Raw genomic sequence first — 25,651 nt, 5'->3', positions numbered from 1 at the left:
ATTAACATCCGCTTCCATTCAGACTTGGCACATCTGAATATGTCTATCAACACAAGATCCCTTATAAAGAAGGTAGAGATCGGAAAATTTCTTCTAGTACCTCCCCCAAAAATGGTCGAAGTTTTAAATAATTCAAACGATCATAAAATACGAAATAAGCATCCGGTTCTCTCTTTCAAAAATTCCTTTATTTCTACTAACACAACATCTGTTGTGAAAATGTGATATATCGGTCCACTCTTTCTGGTACCTTAACAACGAAGGGTCAACATTTTGAATAACAATGAAGCATATAAAACGCAAAAGTAACATCAGATTCCCATATATATTGTTCATCCGATTTGTTATTTTTGTCCTGCGCAGCCGTAATATGCACTCTGTAACAACAATATTTGGGGAAATATAGCTCAGAAATACATTTGCTAAATTTTATCGAGATCGGTTCAGATTTGAACATAGCTCCCATATATAACTTCGTCCGATTTACTTTTTATTGAGCACCAAACGTCTAATATTTATTGTTCATTCGGTTTGTTATATTTGTTACCCACAGCTGTAATATGCACTCCGTAACAAAGATATTCAGGGAAATATATCAAATACAGCTCAGAAATATCTTTGCTAAATTTTATCGAGATCGGTTCAGATTTGGATATAGCTCCCACATATATATTTATCCGATTTCAAATTAATTGTGCACCAAATGAGCAATACAAGTCCGAATTTAAAAGATACAAATTCTTTGGCATATTTAGTCCGTTGAGCTTTATATTATAATTATAATCATAGCGTGTATGATTGAATTCTCCCATAAAAACTTTAAATTGTTTTGCGAAGCTCTACTAAATTAGCAAAGTGGTGTAGGGTTTCATAAAATCGGCCCGGCCCGAATTTAGGACTTTCTTTACTGTTTTTTTTTTTTTTTTTTTTTTTTTAGCATTATCCAAACGGTCTTACTAGTATTTGTAGTTTAAAGAGGAACACGTTTAAATTCAGATAATTTTATGTAAAAGTGTTTTTTTTTACCCAATGGTGGAGGATATTAAAAGTTCGACCTGGTCGAACTTAATGTTTTTTATTTTTTTTAAATGGGTTTCTTGCATAGGTCGGTTATTGAGTTTCCATGATTTAATCGGGATTTAATTCAATGCTTCAATCTTAATTTTATTACACTAGAAACACGATTTTCCAATCATTGAAATGCTATTATTTTACACACAACTGATACCACTAACGCACGTTCTCTTGTAAATCTCCCAATCAAACCACATAAAGAGAATATGATAGGGAGAGAGAGAGAGAGTACTGGAGAGAGATTTCCAATCACTAACTAACTTTCTATTGTTTTGCGATATTTGTTATGAATTCGTTTCTTAACCAAACCAAACAAACCGGCATCAACAGTTCAGTTATTGTTTTTGCTCAGAGAGTATTCTACAGCACACGCCGCACGCGGAGTAAATAAAAATCTATTCGTAGTTTGTGAATGAGAACGAAAACATTAGACATGTGAAAAGTAATTACAATAACAAACGTATTCTAAAAAATATTTAAAAGTTCTGTTTTACATTAATTCGACGTCATCGAATTTAAAGTGAGGCACCTTCTTCTTGTTATTTCCGCGTAAATTGATTTTGTTTTGATTTTTGGTTTTTGGTTGATTAAAATGTTTTGAAAGTATCTTTTTGAGTTTGTAAACAAAGATAATTATAATAAATTATTTAATTGATTATTAATTGTGTCCAACAGACTCACACACACCCACATAATTATAACACACAACGTTAGTTCTAACATTTTATTTACAAAGTGATTTAGTTTTGTTCGAGTTACGAGTATTTGACCATCAGCAACTGTCATTTGTGGCTGGACACGCAGTACACTCATGATCTGAATAAAAATGCAATTTTTTTTAAATACGAAAAGCAATTATTTTTTTATGTTTGAAAGTTTATTTCAGAACTGAAAACTTTATTCCCTACATAAATGTGTTAAAATAATAAAATATTCGGACTAGAGTTAAAAATGATATATCAACCCTATGCTTTTACATTTTGAATGACGGCACAGATATCAATTTAATACCATCTACAATAGAATATATAATTTCATGTATCCCCCAAAGTGCTTCGAAGAAATAATTTTGTTAGAGGCCCTGCATGTTTGAACGAAATCCATTTTTAGAATAGATTTTGCAATATACGTCCGTCTACCTTGCCGCTTCGTACGATAACTCTAAAAGAGAGCATCAAATTTGATAAAATCTAGCCATATCGTAATATATCATCATATTTAGACGGAGAATAATAGCTAAATTGACCCACTTTTTGGATGAGGTTCAAGAAGCTGTGTGCCAATAATTTACCATATTCCTTCCTTGATATAACTATAATTACGGACACGTTTAGACCATACAGGGTTAGATGAAAAAACTGCAACCAATTTCAGACTGCTGTCATTTCTAAACCACTTGTCCGACAGCTGTTAAAATTATTCCAGTGACAGCTCATTATATTGTTTACAAGCGTACAAAAGCATTTTGATGAGAATTTTCCAAAAAAAGTTATTCGTGATGGAATTCAAGCGTGATAGTGTGATTTCTTAATAGTTGGCTTGAAAACCACAAGTGGCTATCGTTAGAACACTCCAGCATTTAAATGTGAATAAATTTTTGTGTCTCGTACCATCGCTCGTTACCGTGTTACTGGTAGCATAGCCCGACGTCAAGGAAGTGGACTAAAGAAAACAGCAACATCAGCAGAAATGGTTTGAAAAGTAAAGAAGATCGATCGAAGAAAAATACTTCATCGAAACCCGCGTCGCAGGGGCAGAAAAATAGCTCGTGAGTTGAACATATCGCAATATTCCATTCGGTAAAAATTTAAAGATGAGCTCGGGGTAAAGCCATTGAAAATCCAAAAAGTGCAAGAACTTACACCGCAACGGAAAGAAAAAAGTCTCAAAAGAGCTAAAGAGTTGCTTCGCTTGGCCGAAAGTGGTGAACTGCCGAATTTGGTTTTCTCCGATGAGCAAACATTCGTTGTCCGGCAGTTTGTAAACAAACAAAATGATCGTGTTTACTTGCCAAAGAGGTCAGAGGTCTGAAAATGTGCACCTTCGGTTAGCCACCAGAACTCAAGCCTCGGCCATGGTGATGGTGTGGGCCGCCATAACAGCCGGTAGTCGCTCTCCGCTCGTATTAATCGACCGTGACATCAGAATAAATGCCGAATATTATCGCGAAAATATTCTGAAGGGTGTATTAAAGCCTTGGGCACGCAAAAATTTTGGCCGCAGACCTTGGACTTTCCACTCAGCACCATCGCACTCAGAGGTTACTAAGGTTCCTCGCTTCATTTCCAGCGCACAATGGCCACCAAAATCTCTGGATACCAATCCGTTGGCCTATTGTGTCTGGAGTATTTTGGAAAGCAAGGTTGGCACTAAAAAATACCAAAGTGTCGATCACCTCAAGCAAGCACTTCGTCGGGAATGGACCAAAATACCGCAGAACAACATTTAGGCAGCGTGTGATGGTTTCATGGGCCTTTTGAAGGTCATAATTCGTGCCAAAGGTGACCAATTCGAACAAATCTAAACTTATTCTAAAATTTGATGCTACTTCCGACATTTTTTACTTTCATTCAATAAAATTGAAAAAAAAAAAATTTAAAAATAATGACCTTTGACTTTGAGGCAGTTTTTTTATCTCACCCTTTAGTTCTCAGGTTTCTGGTTAAAAGAAATATTTAGATGTGCAAGTGGTAAAGGATCGCTGTCCTGTTTGAAAGTTATAACAGATAAAAGTATTGAAAATTGTGACCCTTTGTAAATCAGGTACATGAAGGGGTTCCCAGATATTTATCATCTTCAAAAGAAGAAGACGTACCATAAGAAGTGGACCAATATACCCCATCTTCACAGCAAATCTTGTATCAGTAAAAATAATGGGATGTGTGAAATATGAGGAGATCCGGATACATATATCGGATTTTATAATTATTTTGGTTATTCAAAACATTGACCCTTTGTGGGAGAGTTACCAGAAGGAATGATCCGATCTCTATCATCTTCATAACAGATCTGGCGTTGATAGAAATATTCAGATGTACCGAGTCTGAATGGAATCGGGTGTTAATTTGGCGTTTTATGAGCTTCATTGATGTTGACAATTTTGATGCTTTGTGGGAGATGTATCAGAAGGAGTGGACCGATATTGCCCATCTCCGAACTCGATCTAAATTTGATAATAATATTGAGATGTACCAAGTTTGGACCCTTCCAGAATTATTTTGAGCACAAGTCAGCCAGCCAGACGGACATCGCTAGATCGTCTCCGAATGTCCTTAAACGGATTTGGTCCAAAGATACCTAGAATCTTAAACCGTTACTTCGATGAGGCACGTTTTGGACCGTATCAAATGATTTAAACCCTCTGGAACCATATGGGTGAGGGTATAAATAAAATGTGCCATAAATTGGACACTCCTTTCGAGTGTTATCGTAGGTACTGACAGATAACCCTATTTTCCCTAGCAACGCATACCTCTCTAGCCATCCTGCTGTGGTATAAAAATCATGTCAAATAAAGGAGATTTGAGCGGAACTCTGCACATCGAAATAGTTGTGTCGCATATAGGTGAGGTGCAGGACTAGGCAAAATCAGCCCATTGCTTGAGTCATGGTGGAAGTTTGATAAGTACTTACTGCTATGATAGGGGTATGTTAAAATAAGGGGTTAGAATACTTTTTTGTAAATAGTTATCGGTGTCAAAGTATACTTATTATACCCATTTTTGGTAATGAGATTTTTTCCCATTGGAGGAAATCCATTTCACGATATTTGAAGTCGATCTAGCCATGTTCGACCATCTAAGTACACGATATCTCTCGGAGATAGTGTCCGAATTGGTCTAAACTTAATACACGTTATATGTTTACCAAGTTTAGATCAAGTTCGAAGATGGTCAATATCAGTTCGCTGGTTGATTCTATTCCCTAGATTTTTGATAAGGAAAATGTGAATGGCTGTGCATCATATTCCGACATAAAACCAATATGTTGAAAAAAAATATTTCATGTTCTTCCCTGTATTTCTTGCAGACTTCATGCCTGTCATCATGCCTGCAGATAAGTCTAAATTAAATAAACCCATTAACACAAGCATCTACAAAGAAACAACAATACCCCAGAAGAGGAAAAAACATCGCGACAAAAGTGATTTGGGTCCAAATTTTGTGGCACCCGATGGAGGTTGGGGCTGGATCGTCTGTATAGCAGCCGGTCTAAGTAATGTAAGTATGTATGCAAACATTTCCAAAAAAAATTAAATTTAAATAAAAAATCTAAAAATTATTATTTGAATTTATTTTTCAATAGCTTTCCCTTTTCCCTCCCCAACATCAATATGGCCTCATCTACAGACAGCGTATGGAAACATCCGGCTTCGATGCCAAGGAAATTTCCACAATTGTCAATACCGAATTGGCAATATCTTCATTGGTGGGTCTTGTCAATGGGGCTATGTTTCGGAGATTTACCTTTCGTCAGGTGGGGCTGATAGGTAGCCTCTTGGCATTCGTTGGAATATTTTGTACGACATTTTGTGAGAACTTTTTGCAATATATACTAAGTTTTGCAGCCATCTATGGTAAGGAGAAGAAATCCGAACATAATTATTTTTCGATTTTTTATCCCTCTCTCTTTCTATCTGTAGGTATTGGCTTAGGCTTATGCCGACAAGCCAATTCACTGGCCCTCAACCGGATTCTCGTGGACAATCACGGGATTGGGTTCGGTGGTATTTCCTCAACTGACCATACTTTTATTTTCCCTCTACGGAGTTCAGGGTACAATTTCAATTTATTCTGCCATAATGCTTCATGCCTTTATGTGTTCCCTTACTCTGCAGCCAGTTTTGTGGCATTCTCCAAAGACGAAGGACGTTCCGATGGTAGCTCCTCAAGAAACACAGGGAGAGAATGAGAACTTTAAATGTTTATATTGTCGAAATCAAGAAGAAGATAAAACCTTAGAAATTTCAGATGAAAATGAGGGGAGACCTTCAAATAACTATAAAAATCCAGACAATGGAAAGGAGGGTCATGAATTGCTGAAAAGAAGGGAGGAAGCTTTTAACAATGCAAAAGGCAAAAGTGATATTTATTCTAAATCTGGGAACGATATTCATCCCCACTGCACCTGCACGGAGGAAAAACTTCTCCTAGAAAAGAGCCCAGGAAATCTCCCCAAGTCTAACTCAGAAATAGAGGAAGTGGAGGAAATTCCAATCCAACAAAAACGCTCCTCCTTTATGCAGAAAATTATAGCATTCTTCGATTTGGATCTCCTAAAAGATTTCACTTTTGTCAACCTAGCCTTGGGAATGGCCATAATGATGTTTGGCGAAATTAATTTCTCAGTTCTCACACCATTCATTCTGAATAGTTTCGGTTATACGGACAAGCAGATATCCATGGCAATGTCTTGTCTGGCTGGCATGGACATTGGTGTTCGCTTTCTATCACCATTTGTCTTGGAGAAAGTTAAACTGTCGAACAGTGTTCTATTTGCCATTGGCATAATTATCGTTTCGATTGGACGTTGGATTGTGACCATAACTAGTTCGTACAATGTGATTCTGGCAGTGTTTATTTTGGTGGGCTTCGGAAAGGGTTTCCGCATTATATTTTCACCCCTGATCATACCAAGTTATGTGCCCCTGAAGAGACTGCCAGCAGCATCGGGATTGCAATTGATTTTCAGTTCGATAACCTCGTTTACATTGGGTCCATTGTTGGGTGAGTTTGGAAATGTAATGGGTTTTGGGTTTGAAATAATTTTTGGCTTTCTATTTCAGGTATGATTACTGATAGCTTTGGCTATGCTGTCACCATTCATTGTATAAATGCATTGAGCTTCCTGATGTTAATATTTTGGTTAATGGAGTATCTGATAAGAAGCAGACTGCCGAAAAATACCATTACATCAAGTAATTTGTGATATTTTTATCTTTGTGGAAAAATAATGATGATGTTAATAAAAATTGTACATAAAACAAAATGGGAAGAAGTGAGGAAGGGCTATAGGGCTGCAGAACCGGATTTGCAATTTCCTACAACAATTAAGAAAAATGGCTACATTTTCCTATTTTGCTCCTCTTTCTCCAATGAGTGTTCCGAATAATATTGGAAGTATCTGTCGGTTTTGCCGACAGATGTATACTCACAGACAATGTTCGATTACTTAAATATATTTTGACTTCTGTTATGATTATTTTAATTGCTGACCCTCTATGGAGTAGTTACCAAAAGAATGGACCAACATTGTCCATTTCGTATCGGACCTAAATAAATATGGTATCAATATTGCGATGTGCCAGGTTTGAACCATATTGGTTACTTCCTTCACTTTATATGAGATGTGTGCTATTTTTTATAAAATATTGAAATATGCATGAGGTACCACATATAGTCGACCGAAGTATTCCAATTTCATACTTCATCTAATACAGATAAAAATATTGGTATGGCCAAAATTAACAGAAAATCGAACATTTATATCCAATTTTATGCGAAATCATAAATTTCACATTCATCTCAGGTTTCTTTCTGGTTGGTCTGGAAATATTTAGATATAGCCAGATGTAAAGTATCGTTGACTTGTTTCGCAAGTTATGACAGATATAAGTATTGAAAATTGTGACCCTTTATGGGTGAAGTAACAGAAGGGGTTCGGAGATATATAGCATCTTCACATCTTGAGTTAGCAAAAATATTTGGTTGTGTGAAATTTGAAGAGAGTTGGATGCTGATTTCGTTTTTTTTTTTTTAGTCGTTTTGTTTATCAAAATCTTGAACTCTATGTGGGAGAGGTACCAGAAGGAGTGGATCGATATATTCCATCTTCGCACCAGACCTTAGGTTAATGAAAATATTGAGATTTGTGTAATTCGGACTATTACATCAAATTTTGGCTCTTTGTGGGAGAGGTACTTAATGGAGTGGACCGATATTGTACAATTTTCACATCTGACCTAGCACTGATCCAAATATTAGGATTTGTAAAGTTGAAGCAAAGTTGGATTATCCTTTCTCTTTCTGTGCAGTAAAATAGTTTTTTGAAAAGGAAGGAGTAGACCGATACTGCCCATCTCCGAACTCCATTTAAGTTTGATTGTGATATTACGAGAGAGAGAGAGAGTTATTCTGCGCAGCAACCAGCCAGACGGACGGATGTACACCCCTAGATCGTCTCCTCGTTTTGGTCGTATCAAATGATATATATCCTCTGTAACCATATGGCTGAGGGTATAAATCTCATAAAACTTGAAATTACTGCCCGGTAGCATTACTGCTCATAATACATATAGTGTGAGGATGGGTTATATAGGTCCAATTCTGATACTGCTACGACAAAGGTCAATATTTCTACAAAAAAATCATAAACTACACGTAAATTGAAACTCAAAATGTTGAGTGTATATACAGGGCGAGATGAAAAAAATGCAACCAAATTCAGACTGCTATCATTTCTAAGCCACTCGTGCGACAGCTATTAAAATTATGCCAGTGACAGCTCATTATATTGTTTACAAGCGTACAAAAGCATTTTGGTGGCAATTTTCCAGAAAAAAAGTTATTCGCGATGGAATTCAAGCGTGATAGTGCGATTTCTTTATATTTGGCGGGAAAGCCACAAGTGGCTATCGTTAGAGCAATCCAGCATTGAAATGTGAATAAATCTTTTGAGTCTCGTAACATCGCTCGTTACCGTGATACTGGTTGCGTAGTCCGACGTCAAGGAAGTGGACGGAGGAAAATAGCAACATCAGCAGAAATGGTTCGAAACGTAAAGAAGCGACATGATCGAAAACCGCGTCGCAGTTGCTGAAAAATGGCTCGTGAGCTGAACATATCGCAATATTCCATTCGACAAATATTGAACAATGAGCTCGGGGTAAAGCCATTGACATTCCAAAAAGTGCAAGAACTTACACCGCAACAGAAAGAAAGTAGACTCAGAAGAGCTAAAGAGTTGCTTCGCTTGGAAGAAAGTGACATTTGTGGTCCAGCAGTTTGTAAACAAAATAAAATTATCGTGTCTACTTGCCAAAGGGGACAGCTGAAAATGTGCACCTTCGGTTGGAAACCAGAACTCAAGCGCCGGCCATTGTGATGGTGTGGGCCGCCATAACAGCCGATGATCGTTCTCCGCTCGTATTAATCGACCGTGGCAACAGAGTAAATCCCGAATATTATCGGGAAAATATTCTGGAGAGTGTATTAACGCCTTGGAGACGCAAACATTTTGGCCGCAGACCTTGGACATTCCAACAGGACTCAGCACGCGCCAACCAAGAATGGTTACAAAATGAGGTTCCTCGCTTCATTTCCAGCGCAAAATGGCCACCAAAATCTCCGGATACCAATCCGTTGGACAAGTGTGTGTGGAGTATTATGGAAAGCAAGGTTGGCACTAAAAATGTGTCGGTCGCCTCAAGCAAGCGCTTCGCCGTGAATGGGCCAAAATACCGCAGAGCAACATTCGGGCAGCATGTGACGGTTTCATTGGTCGTTTGAAGATCATAATTTGTGCAAAGTTGACCAATTCGAACAAATCTAAACTTATTCTAAAATGTGATGCTATTTCCGACATTTTTTACTTTCTTTTAGTAAAAATTAAATAAAAAATGTAAAAATTATGGCGTTTGACTTTGTTGCAGTTTTTTTATCTCTCCCTGTATTTGTCGTCAAATGGAATGATACCTTCTAAACTATATTTATACCCTACACCACAAGGTGGTCAGGGTATTATGTCTTTGTGCATTTGTTTGTAACAGGCAAAAGGAAACGAGATAGACCCATAGTTCCTTTTGATGATCTGCATAGAATCACTTTCTGAGTTGATTTATGCATGTCAGTCCGTCCGTCTGTCCATGTATTCTTGTGAACAAAATACAGGTCGCATTTTTTATCCGATTGAGATGAAATTTTGCAATCAACATTTGTTTGGCCCAAGGACGAACCCTACTGAAATTGGAGATAATCGGTAAAAATTTGGATATAGCTCCCATATATATATATTCGTCCGATTTGCCTTTTATTGTGCACCAAACGTGTAATATCAGCCCGAATAGTATGGAATTTTGCACATACAACCAAATTAGGCCTGAAAATAAGTATTTTTATCGAAATCGGTTCAAATATAGCTATAGCTCCCATATATATTGTTCATCCGATTTGTTATTTTTGTCCTCCGCAGCCGTAATATACACTCTGTAACAACAATATTTGGGGAAATATATCAAATGCAGCTCAGAAATACCTTTGCTAAATTTTATCGAGATCGGTTCAGATTTGGATATAGCTCCCATATATAACTTCGTCCGATTTACCATTTATTGTGCACCAAACGTCTAATATTTGTCCAAATGGGATGGAATTTGGCACATACGACCGAATTTAGTCTAGAAGGTAGTATGCCAAATTTGGTGCATCGAATCGGTTCAGATATAGTTATAGCTCCCATATATATTGTTCATCCGCAATACCCACAGCCGTAATGTGCACTCCGTAACAACGATATTCAGGGAAATATATCAAATACAGCTCAATAATATCTTTGCCAAATTTTATCGAGATCGGTTTCAGATTTGGATATAGTTCCCATATATATTTTTATCCGATTTCAAATTAATTTCGCACCAAATGGGCAATACAAGTCCGAATTTAAAAGATACAAATGCTTCGGCATATTTAGTCCTTTGAACTTTAAATTATAATTATAATCATAGCGTGTATGATTGAATTCTCCCATAAAAACTTTTAATTGTTATGCGGAGCTCTACTAAATTAGCAAAGTGGTGTAGGGTATCACTAAGTCGGCCCGCCCGACTTAAAGACTTTCTTTACTTGTTTAATTTTGAATTACTATCGTTTTTGATTACCATAATGGTAATACAAAATATGGCAAATGTTGTAGAAATATTTATACTGCCCCGTTACAAAGAAACTCAAAAATGTTTGCATACCTTCAGGCGCGTGCAAATATTACGATAAGTTGTACAACTATTTTGTCATATTACTTACATGAAACTTGCTGAAATACAAAGAAGAACAAAAATGTGAATATTAAACAAATCAATTAAATGAAATTTATATTAAAATAATTTATATAAAAAAATCAAATCTCATTTCATCACTTCCAATTAAAATTTTAAATTAAATTAAAATAAATTAAAATATTACACATGTTGTGTTTATGTTCTTGTTCACATTTAGCATACTCACGTTTACGACAGTTTAGAGGCGTATCTCCGTAATGTGACCACTTTTTATGTTGATCAATCAAAGATTCATTAAAAATCGTATAATGGCTGTAAAATATTTAAATATTTATTATATACTCCCTTTTTAAAAATTAAAAGACTGCTTGATTAGTTTCGTAATGATTTTAGAACTCATGGGAGATATGAAAATTTACATTCGTCTAGACATGTAAATATTGTCCATTTACGGATTTAAGCGTGTGATGTGACGTAAAATATGCGTGCGGTTGTATATTTCTTCTCAATTCACTTTTAATGATCTCAATGAAAGCGAAAGACAAAAAATGGACAGTGCCGGTTTTCCACAACCGGTAGCTCTCCCACAAAGTTTGCTTATCGAACTTGTTAAAATATCAAGAAAACCAAAAACTAACACATCATAATGCCCCAAGTAAGTATTTTGACAACTCTCATACATTAATTAGCAATTTCAAATAATTATTAAAAAATTTTACTAAGAAAAACTTAAATATTCATTGTAGAACTCACATAACAAGTATGAATGTCGCTTAATTAATTAATGGGTTTAGAACACATGGAGAAGTAATCAATTTAAATCGTCTAGACATGAAAAATGTATCCATTTTCACTAACCGACTCGTGTGGAGTTTGGAAGCGTGTTAAAACGCAATACATAAATCTTCATTTAATAGGTTCGGAGATTCTAGTTTTATCTTTTATCCACGTCAACATATAAGGTGTTTTAAACGAAACATCGTGAAAAATACTGGCAGTTATTTGTTGGGATATCGTAGCTATTGTGTTGCTGCCAAAAAGTCAGGTTTTAATCCTAGACAAAAACCAAAGGACTGATACGCACTATTTATGCTTAAAAAAAAAAAAAAAAAAAAAAAAAACAATATTACAATTTAATATTTGATTAAATTTTATATAAAACTGCTGGCGAAATCGATAAAATTATTGGTCGAAAGCTCTAAAAATTTATAAAGAAAATTGCTCCTGTTGCACATGGGGTCTTGTAGTTATTCTGAGAAATTTGCTTACCTTGCCAGCATAAAAAATGCCAACATTCTGGAATTTAAGTCGTAGAAAAAAATAAAATTTCTGAACAACGAAAGTGGGACGGTAATTCTAAAAGGGATCTAAAAATCCATAGAGGTACATACACAATTTACAAAATTCACAAATTTAAATATTCGTTGTTGTAAAATGGTTAGGCTTAATCCCTTTATTGTTGTTTTTATAAAAACAACGTGTTTATAATAGTTTTTTGTCATAAAAATTATTTTTAAAATAACTTCTGGGGAGAATATCCCAGACAAAAAACAAGGGAACTGATGGGATTTGGTATATAGAGAGCTTTCCAAAAAAACTGATATTCCCCATTAATGAATTCTACCGACCTACACCCATGATCAAAATCTTAACCTTCTATCATATTTTTTTTTTCGAAATAAAAATACTACCCATCGCCAAATTGACTAGGTACTTGTGAAAAATATACACTTTGTGAGCTCTAATGTGGATACTTTCAGTAGTTAAGCGATGTTCCATCAAAAAATTCTTAAATAGTATTTTTAATAAAAAAAATATTGATTTTTCTCAGAGAATTCCTAAAGTATATTCTTGCTATTTTTTGCACAAAAATTTTAAAATTGGTGCCATGATTCCTTTTAAAAAATTTACTAAATACTATAGATAAATACACATTAAAAAAAAAAGACTGGAAGAAGTCTCTGAATATAATAAAACATTATGATTTTTGGTCTAAAACCCGTTGAAAATATTTTAAGTAAATCCATTAATCTGTGGAATTATTAAAAAAAGAGCTACGATTCTTAACAAAAATAAAACTTTTAAAATTTATTTTAAAAAATTGGGGAAATACCTTTTTAAAATATTTTCAAAAATCCCCGATTCATGACCAGGATGCCTCTCAAAATAATAAAACACCAATGCCCATGAATATTATTTAAATAATCCACAACTATTTGCCTGGAGGTCCCTAAAAAAATATATCTTGAAAATACTTCTAAAAATTCTACCATTCTCAGACAGGAATTATTCGAAAATATTAAAAAAAGAAAAAATACATGACTTTTGATGTAGAAATCCCTGACATATTTTCAATTCATAGACAGAAAATATTAAAAATCTAAAACTCTACAACAGAACAAAAATTGAAAAACAAGTAAAATGAGAAATGGGAAAAACAAGACTCTTCACCAGGAAGACTATGAAATAAATACCAAAAGAAATGGCCGATGTCGACCATCTTTATAACATATCTTGTGTTGATAGAAATATTGAAATGTGCCAAGTCTGAATGAAATCGAATGTTAATTTCACGTTTTATCAGTTTCAAGGGAGTGGAGGTGACAGAAGGAGTGGACTGACATATCCCATCCTCACATTAGATCTTGTGTTAGTAAAAATAATGGGACTTAACACTTGAAGAGAACTGGACGCTTACTTCGGATTTTATAATCGTTTTGGTCATTCAAAACATTGTCCCTTTGTGGGGGAGGTACCCGAAGGAATGGTCCGATCTTTACATTCGTTATAAAAGAACTTGTGTTTATAGATATATTGAAATGTGAAAAGTCTGAATGGAATCGGATGTTAATTGCAAGTTTTATGAGCTTTATGAATGTTCAAAACGTTGCCACTTTGTGGGGGAGGTACCACAAGAAGTGGACCGATATATTTCATCTGCAAAACCAGACCGAAGGTTAATAAAAATATTTAAAAAAAGTTAAAATTATTCAAAATGACGTCGTACAAAATAATAAAACACCAAGACTCTTCGCCAAAAAGTCATTAAAAATAATTCGAATATTCCACATACATACAGGACAAGACATACAGGTTGAGATGAAAAAACTGCAACCAACTTCAGACTGCTGTCATTTCCGAAAGCTGTTAAAATTATTCCACTGACAGTTCATTGTATTGTTTACAACCATCGGTTGGCCACCAGAACTCAAGCGCCGGCCATGGTGATGGTGTGGGCCGCCATAACAGCCGACGGTCGCCCTCCGCTCGTATTAATCGCCTGTGGCATCAGAATAAATGCCGAATATTGTCGCGAAAATATTCTGGAGGGTGTATTAAAGCCGTGGGGACGCAAACATTTTGGCCGCAGACGTTCATTTCCAGCGCACAATGGCCACGAAAATCTCCGGATACCAATCCATTGGACATCGTGTCTGGAGTATTTTTGGAAAGCAAGGTTGACATTAAGAAATACCAAAGTGACGATCGCCACAAGCGCTTCACCGGGAATGGGCCAAAATACCGCAGAGCAACATTCAGGCAGCGTGTGACTGCTTCATTGACCGTTTGAAGGCCATAATTCGTGCCAAAGGTGACCAATTCGAACAAATCTAAACTTATTCTAAAATTTGATACTATTTCCGACATCTTTTGCTTTTATTCAATAAAATTATAAAAAATAAAAATTATGTCGTTTGACTGTTGCAGTTTTATATCTTGTCCTGTACATGGACAGAAGGAAGGACATGTATAAATCGATGTAGAATGTGAATCAATAGAGATTATTGCATCCTTCTCAATAACACAAACAAATGCACAAAGACATAATATATTGACCCCAATGTGGTGTTGCGTATTAAAACATTTTTTTGAAAATATTTCAAAAAAAGAAAAAATCATGACTCATGACCAAAGAAATCTTTCAATAAATTTAAAAAGCCTAGACCATTTTCCAGGAAGTTCTTGGAAATAATTTAAAAATTAACGTTTCTTGACCTGGAAGCCTAGACAAATTTTTAAAACAATCCACGAATGTTGGTCAGTAAGTCTGTAAGAATTTTAACAATTACTGGTCAATAAATCCATATAAAAAGTCAGTGGTTCTTGTCCAGAAACCTTTTTACTCCTAACTATCATAATCCAAAAATTTTGGTCAAAATAGGGCCAATGTCTACAAATACAGTAACAAGCCAAATTGTACCATAATATTGGTAACTAATTTTCCTTTGTAAAAGGAAGGAATGCGACGTGCACCCTTCCCTGTAAATTTCTTCCCAGAAAGGATTGGCCGGTGTTCCATCTTCACTCTAAATGACAGCAATGTCGACTCGCGTTTTAAAGTCAGCTCCAAATATTGAACCCATCGCGATTTTTTCATACTTTAATTTGCCAAAAAGAAAACAATATCACTGTATTTATGTAAAGTTCTTGTCCGAGAGAGAAAATGTATATTAGCAAAATCAGGTAATAAGATGGAACTTGATTATTATTTATAAAAATACAAATAATTCCTTCCATTTTTTATATTCTGAATACATACTTTTTACGCAGGAATAACTTAACTTAGAATAAGGGAAGATAATATAAAAAAAATCATAGATGTTTATTCAGAACGCGGTGTGAGAAGAATATTCTCACTATCCACAATTTAGAAAAAGGAGTTTCTCACATTTTTATTAATAATTTAATTTAATTCAAATTTGTTAATGCTCTACCTTTGTCCGTTTGTAAAAAATATAGTATTTCACGTCACTGAAAACCCCAATTCAGACGCACTGCGGACCGGTCTTACTTGTTTTCCCCTACAACCTATTTTTAGAGTCTTGCAAGAATTCATAGAGTCATTTTCAGAGTCATAGTTTGTGCGTCTTCAATAAATAAGTCGCATAATCTCCAAATTATCTCTCAACAGAAGCAACAGCACATAACTTCCTGTAAAAATGCTAATTGATTTAATTAATAAATTGTCTTCACATTTCGAAATGCTAAAATATTGTGTTGAATACCTTTTCATGAATATTTTATTGATCAAATATTGATTTCTACCAGCCAAGAGAAGAGTGCAACGAACTGTTGAATACAAAAGCGAAAATAAGCAGAAAAAAAGCCACATTAAAATTTATCGAAAAAAGAAAAGCAAATATTTTGAGGTCAATAGGTGTTCTAATTCCTTGGATTTCTAAAAATGAATGAATTTGTTATTTTGTGTTTAGATTAAATATATTTTTTTTCTTTTTTGAATAATCGTTTATATCACTTTCTCACGATGAGATGAGTTGGGGATTTTTTGTATATTTCAGTCAAACAAAATAAATCACCCCAATTTATATTGTGACAAGAGAAGGGTTTATTTCTCTCAGAAACAGCAGTATTTCTAATCAAAAGTGAATGAATTTTAAACCTAAGAACCCAAACCCATGTAGCCATTGGGATTTAATTATTATAAAACAAAAGACTTAAGCAACAAACTTCATACTGTTATGAATGGCACTCATACCCTAGGGGTCTCTACGCAATTTCTCGTCTGTCGGTGGCAATGACTGGGACTTTTTATACCCTCAGCTACATGGCCAGAGAGGGTATGTATCATTTGATACGGCCAAAACGTGCCTCATCGAAATAATGGTTTTAGACCAAATCCGTTTCAGGGTATTTAAAGTCAATCTAGCGATGTCCATCCGTTTGTCTTTCTGCTAGCTGGTAAGCACGATAACTCTCGAAGGGAGTATTCGATGTCGAAATTGGACAATATCGGTCCAATTCATCATCATGTACCTCCCCCACAAAGGGTCAACATTTTGAATATTTATAACTCCTATAAAAGCGTTCGATTTTCTTCAAATTGCCCAAATATCACAATATCTTTGTTAACCCAAGGTCTTGTGTAAAAATGGAATATATCGGTCCAGTCCTTCTGGGACATCCCCCTACAAAATTATGAATAATTATTGTTCTCATAAAAAGTGATGTAAGAGTCCGATTGTCTTCAAATTTCACACATCCCATTATTTCTACTTACTCAAGATCTGCTTTGAAGATGGGATATATCGGCGCACTTCTTCTTATACCTCCCCAAATAGGGTCAAAATTTTGAAAATCAATTAAGCTTACAAAACGCTAAATTAACATACGATTCCATTCAGACTTGGCACATCTCAATATTTTCATCAAAATCAGATCTGTTATAAAGATGGTAGAGATCGGTCCATTCCTTCTGGTACCTTCCCCACAAAGGGTCATAATTTCGGATAACCAAAACGAACATAAAATCCGATATAAGCTACCGGTTCTCGTACATTTTCGCACGTCCCATTATTTTAACTAACTCAATATCTGATAAGAAGATGGAATATGTCGATCCACCCCTTCTAGTACCTCCCCTACAAAGGGTCAAAATTTTGAATGTCTATAAAGTTCATAAAACGCGAAATTAAGCTGACATTCCATTCATACTTGGGACATCTCAATATTTCTATCAACACAAGATCTGCCATAAAGATGGTGGAGATCGTACCTTTCCTTATGGTACCTCTCCCACAAAGGTTCAAAGTTTTGAAAAACCAAAACGATTATAAAATAGAAAATAAGCATCCGGGTCTCTTCATATTTCACACATGTCATTATTTCTACTAAAACCAAATCTGCTGTGAAGATGGGATATATCGGTCTTCTCCTTCTGGTACCTCCCCCACAAAGCGTCGACGTTTTGAAACCCCAAAACGATCATAAAATTCGAAATAAGCATCCGGTGCTCTTCATATTTCACACATCTTAACATCTTCGATAACACAAGATCTGTTACGAAGATGGTAGAGATCGGACCATTCCTTCTGGTACCTCCCCCACAAATGATCAAAATTTTGAAAAACCAAAATGATTATAAAATCCGAAATAAGAAACCGGTTCTCCTCATATTTCACACATCCCATTATTTGTACTAACTCAAGATTTGCTATGAAAATGGAATATATCGATCCACTCCTTCTGGTACCTCCCCTACAAAGGGTCAAAATTTTGAATGTCTATAAAGTTCATAAAACGCGAAATTAAGCTGACATTCCATTCATACTTGGGACATCTCAATATTTCTATCAACACAAGATCTGCCATAAAGATGGTGGAGATCGGACCTTTCCTTCTGGTACCTCCCCCACAAAGGTTCAAAGTTTTGAAAAACCAAAACGATTATAAAATCCTAAATAAGCAACCGGTTCTACTTATATTTTACACATCCCCTTATTTTTACTAAAACTAAATCTGCTGTGAAGATGGGATATATCGGTCCGCTCTTTCTGGTACCACCCCCAACAAGGGTCAACATTTTTAATATTCATGAAACGCGAAAATAACATCCAATTACATCCAGACTTGGTGCATCTGAATATTACCATCAACACTAGATCTGTTATAAAGTTTGTAGAGATCGGATAATTTCTTCTGATACCTTCCTCACTTAGGTTTCAAGATTTTGACTAACAAAATGCTCAAAGAAAGCGACATAAGAATCCAACTCTCTTCACATTTCACACATGCAAACATTTTTACTAGCAAAAGATCTGTTGTGAAAATGATATGTATCTCCGAGCCCCTCATGGTACTTCACCCACAAAGGGTCATTATTTTCAACAGTTTTATTTGTCATACTTTGCAAAACAAATCAGCGATTCTTTACCACTTACTATATCTAAATATTTCTCTCAACCAAGAACCTGAAATGAAGATGGAATTTATGATTTCGCATAAATTTGGATATAAATATTCGATTTTCTTGTAATTTTGTCCATACCAATATTTTTATGTGTATTAGATGAAGCATGAATATGGAATACTTCGGTCGACTCTATCAGGTAAATCACGCAGATTTTAAGATTTTCTAAAAATGATCACATATTTCATATAAAGTGAAGAAAGAAATAACATATTTGTATAGGTCCGATACAAAATGGACGATTTTGGCCCAGTCCTTCGGAACCTACTCCACAGAGGTTCAACGATTTGAATAATCTCTTTGATGATCAAAATATATTTAAATAGTCGATCATTGGCTGACAGATGTATATCATCTATCGGCAAAACCGGTAGATACTCCTTAACTTGTTTTAAATTAATTTTTTTCCTATTACAGGAAATCTTTGGTGCATTTTGTGAAAACGAGAAAAGAGTTGTCTCTTTTCAAAACTTTTTTAATTTTTTTTAAGTCAACTTCAGGTCCAACATTTCCAAAAACATTATCTTACATTGGTTGACAATAAACTTGGCCTATTACCTTGAATTGCCGAAAAAATCAAAAATTTCCAAAACCGTAAAAAAACATTGGATATTTTCCTCTCTTTCTTTATTGAATAGAAAAAAAACGCTGTGTATGCGTGTGTGCTGTGTGTGCACATTTTCAAGGTCTCTCTTGGACTTGGATTTCAAAATTTGCTTCTTTTTCTGTCACGTTGTAATGCGTAATTCTGGTCGCACACATGCCGCCAAGAGAAAGAAATCCCATTACACACACACACATTGACAATATTCAAATGAATTCGGTAGCAACAACAACAACAAACAAAATATGCATTAAAAACTGAGCCAATTTGATTGGCATTAAATTGTGTACGTGTCTTGTAATTGATTGCACAGAAGAGCTAGATTGTCGCACCGATATCTTGCCGGACGATTGGTTGGTCATTCCATAGGCAGATATGTGTCTCATTCTCTTTTACGGCTCATCAACTTGCAATGAATGGACTGGAGGGGACCTGAATGACTGCACTCCTAATACAGTTAACCAAGCAGTTGAATGGAATTGATGGACGTTGGCCATCACCGCTATCCATCCATAATTCAGTCAAGCCAATTCGATGTTACTCAATGGGTTGGAGGTGGTGGTGGTGACCTTGATTTTGTTTCTTGCAGTTAACATTATTTTTGTGTTTTGATTTTTTTTGGCTTGGCGTGGCTTTGCTTATTGTGGTGGCTAAGGTCCAAAACCCTGTTTGGAATATTTGGTGTATTTTTTTTTTGTTTTTGTTTTGTTAAAATGCAGAATGCCTTTACATGTTGTGCATATTAAAAATTTCTTTAAAAAACAGCAGTCATTGCCACTGAGAGACGAGAAATTTCGTAGCAATGAAAATGAGAGAGACAGGGAGAGAGAGACTCAGAGTATGAGTGCCATTCATAACGTTATGAAGTTTGTTGCTTAAGTCTTTTGTTTTATAATGAGTAAATCCCAATGGCTACATGAGTTTAGGTTCTTAGGTTAAAATTCATTCACTTTTGGTTAAAAACACTGTTATTTTTGCCATCAATGATAAAAAAAAGAAAAAGTGTCAGCCAGTTTTGCCGACCCTCATTCAATGTTCGATTATTTAAATAAATTTTGACCTCTGTTATGATTATTCAAATTGTTGAACCTCAATGGAGTAGGTTCCGAAGGAATGGATCAAAATTGTCCATTTTGCATCGGATATAAAGAAATATGATATAAATATTGGGACGTGCCAGGTTTGGACCATATTGGAATAATTTTTAGAAAATGTTAAATTAGTCGACCGAAATATTCCGTTTTCATACTTTATTTTCATACATTCAGATAAAAAATATTGGTATGGGCAAAATGATAAGAAAATCGAACATTTATATCCAATTTTATGCGAAATAATAAATTCCGATAAATGCCATAACAACGGATTTCTGGTTGAGAGAAATATTAAGAAATAGCAAATTGTAAAGGATCGCTGACTTGTTTCTCATGTTATGACTGATAAAGGTATTGAAAATTGTGATCCTTTGTGGGTGAGGAAACACAAGGCGTTGGCAGATATATAAATTCTTCACAGCAGATCTTTCGTTAGTAGAAAAATTGAAATGTGTGCAATTTGAAGAGAACAGGATGATTACTTTCGATTTTATGATCGTTTTGATTATTCAAAGCAGTAGAAATAAACTCTTAGAGTTGCTCCTTTTTAGCATTTTTTTGCAGTTTCGTAGTATACTGTTAAAGGAGGTTAAGTTCTTCTAACTAGTTCAATTCTTGCCACTCTCAAACTTTTTTTATAATAATGGAAAAATTATGTAGATTGTGAAAAAAAAACTAGATTTCAGCTGTCAGTCACTTTATCCCTAAAAATACGGCAAATTTGGACGTACCTTTACGGGTGAGATGAAAAAACTGCAACCAACTTCAGACTGCTGTCATTTCTAAGCCCTATAAGGAATGTTTAGGAGGACAGCTGTTAAAATTATTCCAGTAAACGTGGACAATCTTCACAGTTTTTTTGCATTATGTACATTATTATACCCTCCACCATAGTATGTCATTCCGTTTATAAATATACACTTAAGACCCCACAAAGTATATATATTATTGATCAACATAAAATTCTATGTCGATTGAACAATGTCCGTCCGACTGTCCGTCTGTGGAAATCACTCTAGCTTCCGAACGAAATGAAGTAAGTTGATAAACATTTACTCAAATGTGTATTATGTCTGCAGGACTTTTGGTATTGAACATGGGTCATGTAGGTTCACATCTTCGTATAGCCCCCATATATCGGTACCTCCCGATATTCGGTAGTTTAATGATTTTAGCGACATTATTCACGGTAATTGTTTCAAATTTGGTATTTGAGGTTCGAAATGGATACTACAAACTAAGACAGAAAATTGTCTATGCAGATCCACGTCTTCGTATAGCCCCCATGTAACGGTACCTCCCGATATTCGGTATTATGATGAATTTAGCGACATCATTCACCGGAATTGTTTCAAATTTTGTATTTGAAGTTCGTAATGGATACTACAGCCTATGACAGAAAATTGTCTATGCAGGTCCACGTCTTCGTATAGCCCCTATATAACGGTACCTCCCTATATTCGGTATTTTGATGACTTTAGCGACATTATACACCGGAGTAGTTTCAAATTACGTATTTAGAGTTCGTAATGGGAACTACAGTCTGTGACACAAAATGTTCTATGCATGTCCAGGTCTTCGTATAGGCCCCATATATCAGTACCTCCCTATATTCGGTATTTTGACGATTTTAGGTACAATACTCACCGAAATTGTTTGAGATGTCGTATTTGAAGTTCGTAATGGATGCTACAGCCTGTGACAGGTTCAGGTATATTCCGATATAACGGTACCTCCCTATATACGGTATTTTGATGATGCTACATTATTCACCGTTTATAATATGGTAATGGCTTATAACAAACAATGTCATCGTATTGACCCCAATATAAGGGCTATATTCGGTATTTTTAAGATTTTAACAGAATTTTTAACGGATTTTATTTTTTGAAAATTTCCAAATTCATTCCAAATTCAGAGTTCGGCCCGGCCGAACTTACTGCTTTTTAACTTGTTTTTTTTTAATTTTTGAAACAAGCAGAGAATGTTGAATTATGTTTTTTTTTTATAATTTTGGCGAAACCTGAAGTGCTCAGTACAGTCAGTACAGTAGTTCAAACATTAAATTACAACAAATGTTAGTATTTTATCTATCATTTTTCGATTGAATATTATGTTTAATGGTCCTCCAGATATTTTTTACTCAAATACATATTCATATCTTCCCTTCTAACTGCAGTAGAAATTTAGGCGTCTGTTTTGAACACCTGTTTCTATATGAAGTAGTTGCCAGATCGAAACAAAATTTAATTTGTAATTTATTTTAATTTGTGTTCATAACAGAGATTAAAGTTTCCAAAACACTTAACTTTTTTCTGTTACCGCGTTTTTTGTGATGGGCTAAGAAGTTTCCGAACCGCCCTCGTACTACTTAGGGCATTTCTTGCATTTCTTTTTTCCATAATACTGGAAAAAGTGTGTAGATAACGAAAACAAAATGATTTCCAGCTAGAGGCAAATGTGGAGGTACCTTTATATGGGAGGTATATCAAAAAGTGAGTATTTTTTGAAAATTTTTGCAAGATTCTTCTTAATACAATATATGTCTCATTTTGAATTCCAGATCCCAACTGGCCAATTCCATCAAAATCTCTTGAATTTTTTTTCAAAAAAATATTTTTTCTTGAAAAATCCTGGTGATGGTTCTATGGGAACTATAGCAAAAACACGTAAAATGTTGAAAATTGTTGGAAGATCAATTCTTGCTATATTCCAAACAAGAAAGTAATTTCAGCAAAATTGATTGAAAACATACTATAAAAAATCGCTTTAAAGAAGTAAAATCGGGGGTGGGTTTCGATGCGAAGTATATAAAGTTGTGGACCCATATTTACATAATTTGGCAAGGACTTCAGGAATTTATTAAGAACACCACGCTATGTTCAATTGCAGCCCATTTCAATAAAAAAATTACCTAAAATCTTTAAGTTTCTTTAAATCGGAGGGTGCTGCTATATGGGGACTATACCTAAACGTGGGCCAATCTTCACCGTTTTTTACATTATGTACATTATTTTTTACTTATTATGAAGCTTCTCTCAAAATATCAGATCGATTAGTTGTATAAAAAAATTCCTGTCACACCTTCCCATACATGTGAGACCACTGTGCAATGTTTCAAAAAAAAAAAAAGATTACTAAAAAATCACCCTTTGCAACGAAGAAAATTAACCCTTGATCTCCTTCTTATTTAGAAAATCTACTTTACATTGGATTTTGATTTCTTCTAATTAATTTATATCAGATTAATAAATCACAGCTTATGTTCAGCATATTATTAACGACTAGCCGCATGTTCTCCATGTGCCTTTAGGTTACAGTTTTACGCTGTCCTACTCATATTCTATAACAGTATTCAAATTTGTTTCTAGACTTTCCATTTAGAACTATTACTTTTTTTTGCGCTTGGGTTGCCCAGACATACACGCGCCCGTCTTTGCATTCGTCGTCTTCCAAAGTTCACATCAAGAAATGCAAAATCATCATGAATTTCATGCTTTCATTTTTCGTTTATTCTTTGGATTTCTTTATTCGGGACAGCCAACTATTTCTTTGTCTGAATTTAGATAAATTCTGTCTGGACAGATGATGTGTGTGCTAAACCAAACAAAAAAAGCTAAACCCGTTTCAGGTCGAAGATAAAATACATAATAATGCTATTTGTGATGATGGCGCTGCTGATAGCCAAGCAAACCCCTCCTCCTCCTCCACTTCGTCGTCTATATGCTTCAACACATCTTCACAAAGTTCACCAACGAACATGGGGCTATGGGTCAAAAACCTTTTATTGATTCTCTATACGCGGCATTTTATAGCTGTGTCTTCTGTCAAGGTTATCGGTCACTTAAAGTGATATTTATTTCCGCTTTTTTTTGGCATGTTTATTATTTCTTTTGTTTGCTTCAGAATTATTGTAATATCAAAGAAGTAATTCGTCGATGACCAATCTTTTGTTCTTGTTATCGATACTCTTCAGTGTGGGTATTTTTTTCAATAGTCATTTTTTTAAATTTGAATATTTGTGGAATAATGGAATAGTTATATGGATATTTGAAACTGGTTGCAGGTTACAAGTGTTTGGGAATGTGTTTTTTTTTTTGCTTTTGTAAGCTAATAAAAATTTCCATAATAATTTTGGGGTGTTGTAAATATTTAAATTATGGTTATCACAACTAGTAACTGTGGAAAATTTGATTCGGATAAAACGATTCAAAATACCCATGTAAATAGGTTATTATTTGGATAAAGCCATATAAAAAAATAATTTAATATAAACAATTTTTCGATTTTGATTACATATGAACAAAGCTTTAAATGCAGACTTTTAATTTTAAGGCTGTTGCTGATAAAAACAGTTGATGGTACCTCTACTCTCTCATTTGAGCAACTTTTATACCCGCCACCATAGTATGGAGGGTACAGGGTGAGAGGAAAAAAACTGCAACCAACTTCAGACTGCTGTCATTTCTAAGCCACTCGTCCGACACTTGTTAAAATTATTCCAGTGACAACTCATTATATTGTTTACAAGCGTACAAAAGCATTTTGGTGAGAATTTTCCAGAAAAAAAAAATGATTCGTGATGGAATTAAAGCGTGATAGTGTGATTTCTTTATATTTGGCTGGAAAACCACAAGTGGCTATCGTTAGAGCACTCCAGCTTTTAAATCATTCATGTCTCCTACCATCACTCGTTACCGTGATACTGGTAGCGTAGCCCGACTTTAAGGAAGTGGACCGAAGAAAACAGCAACATCAGCAGAAATGGTTCGAAAATTAAAGAAGCTACTTGATCGAAACCCGCGTAGCAGTAGCCGAAAATGGCTCGTGAGCTGAACATATCACAATATTCCATTCGCAAAAATTTGAAAAATGAGCTCGGGCTAAAGCCGTTGAAATTCCAAAAAGTGCACCGCAACAGAAAGAAAATAGACTCAAGGGAGCTAAAGAGTTGCTTCGCTTGGCCGAAAGTGGTGAACTGTCGAATTTGGGTTTCTCCGATGAGAAAACATTTGTAGTCCAGCATTTTGTAAACAAACAAAATGATCGTGTTTACTTGCCAGAGAGGTCAGCTGAAAATGTGCACCTTCGGTTGGCCACCACAACTCAAGCGCCGGCCAAGGTGATGGTGTGGGCCACCATAACAGCCAATGGTCGCTTTCCGCTCGTATTAATCGACC

At 35.1% G+C, this 25,651-nt stretch overlaps 1 protein-coding gene across 2 annotated transcripts; it reads left to right on the top strand.

The window, feature by feature from the left end:
* The first annotated feature begins 5,743 nt into the window (after positions 1–5,743).
* Positions 5,744–7,041, top strand: LOC131805991 (monocarboxylate transporter 6-like). 2 transcript variants are annotated; one of them, XM_059129832.1, is made up of 3 exons: positions 5,751–5,849; positions 5,912–6,800; positions 6,860–7,041. In XM_059129832.1, the coding sequence occupies exons 2-3, from the start codon at positions 5,951–5,953 to the stop codon at positions 7,000–7,002; spliced, it is 993 nt and encodes a 330-aa protein (XP_058985815.1). In that variant the 5' UTR covers positions 5,751–5,849; positions 5,912–5,950; the 3' UTR covers positions 7,003–7,041. The 2 variants fall into 2 exon arrangements, with proteins under 2 accessions (XP_058985814.1, XP_058985815.1); XM_059129831.1 differs by having other exon boundaries at positions 5,744–6,800; positions 6,860–7,039.
* The last annotated feature ends 18,610 nt before the right edge of the window (positions 7,042–25,651 follow it).

Source organism: Musca domestica, unplaced genomic scaffold, assembly GCF_030504385.1.
Source record: "Musca domestica strain aabys unplaced genomic scaffold, Musca_domestica.polishedcontigs.V.1.1 69, whole genome shotgun sequence".
NCBI lineage: Eukaryota > Metazoa > Arthropoda > Insecta > Diptera > Muscidae > Musca > Musca domestica.
This window is presented reverse-complemented; position numbering and strand designations above follow the sequence as displayed.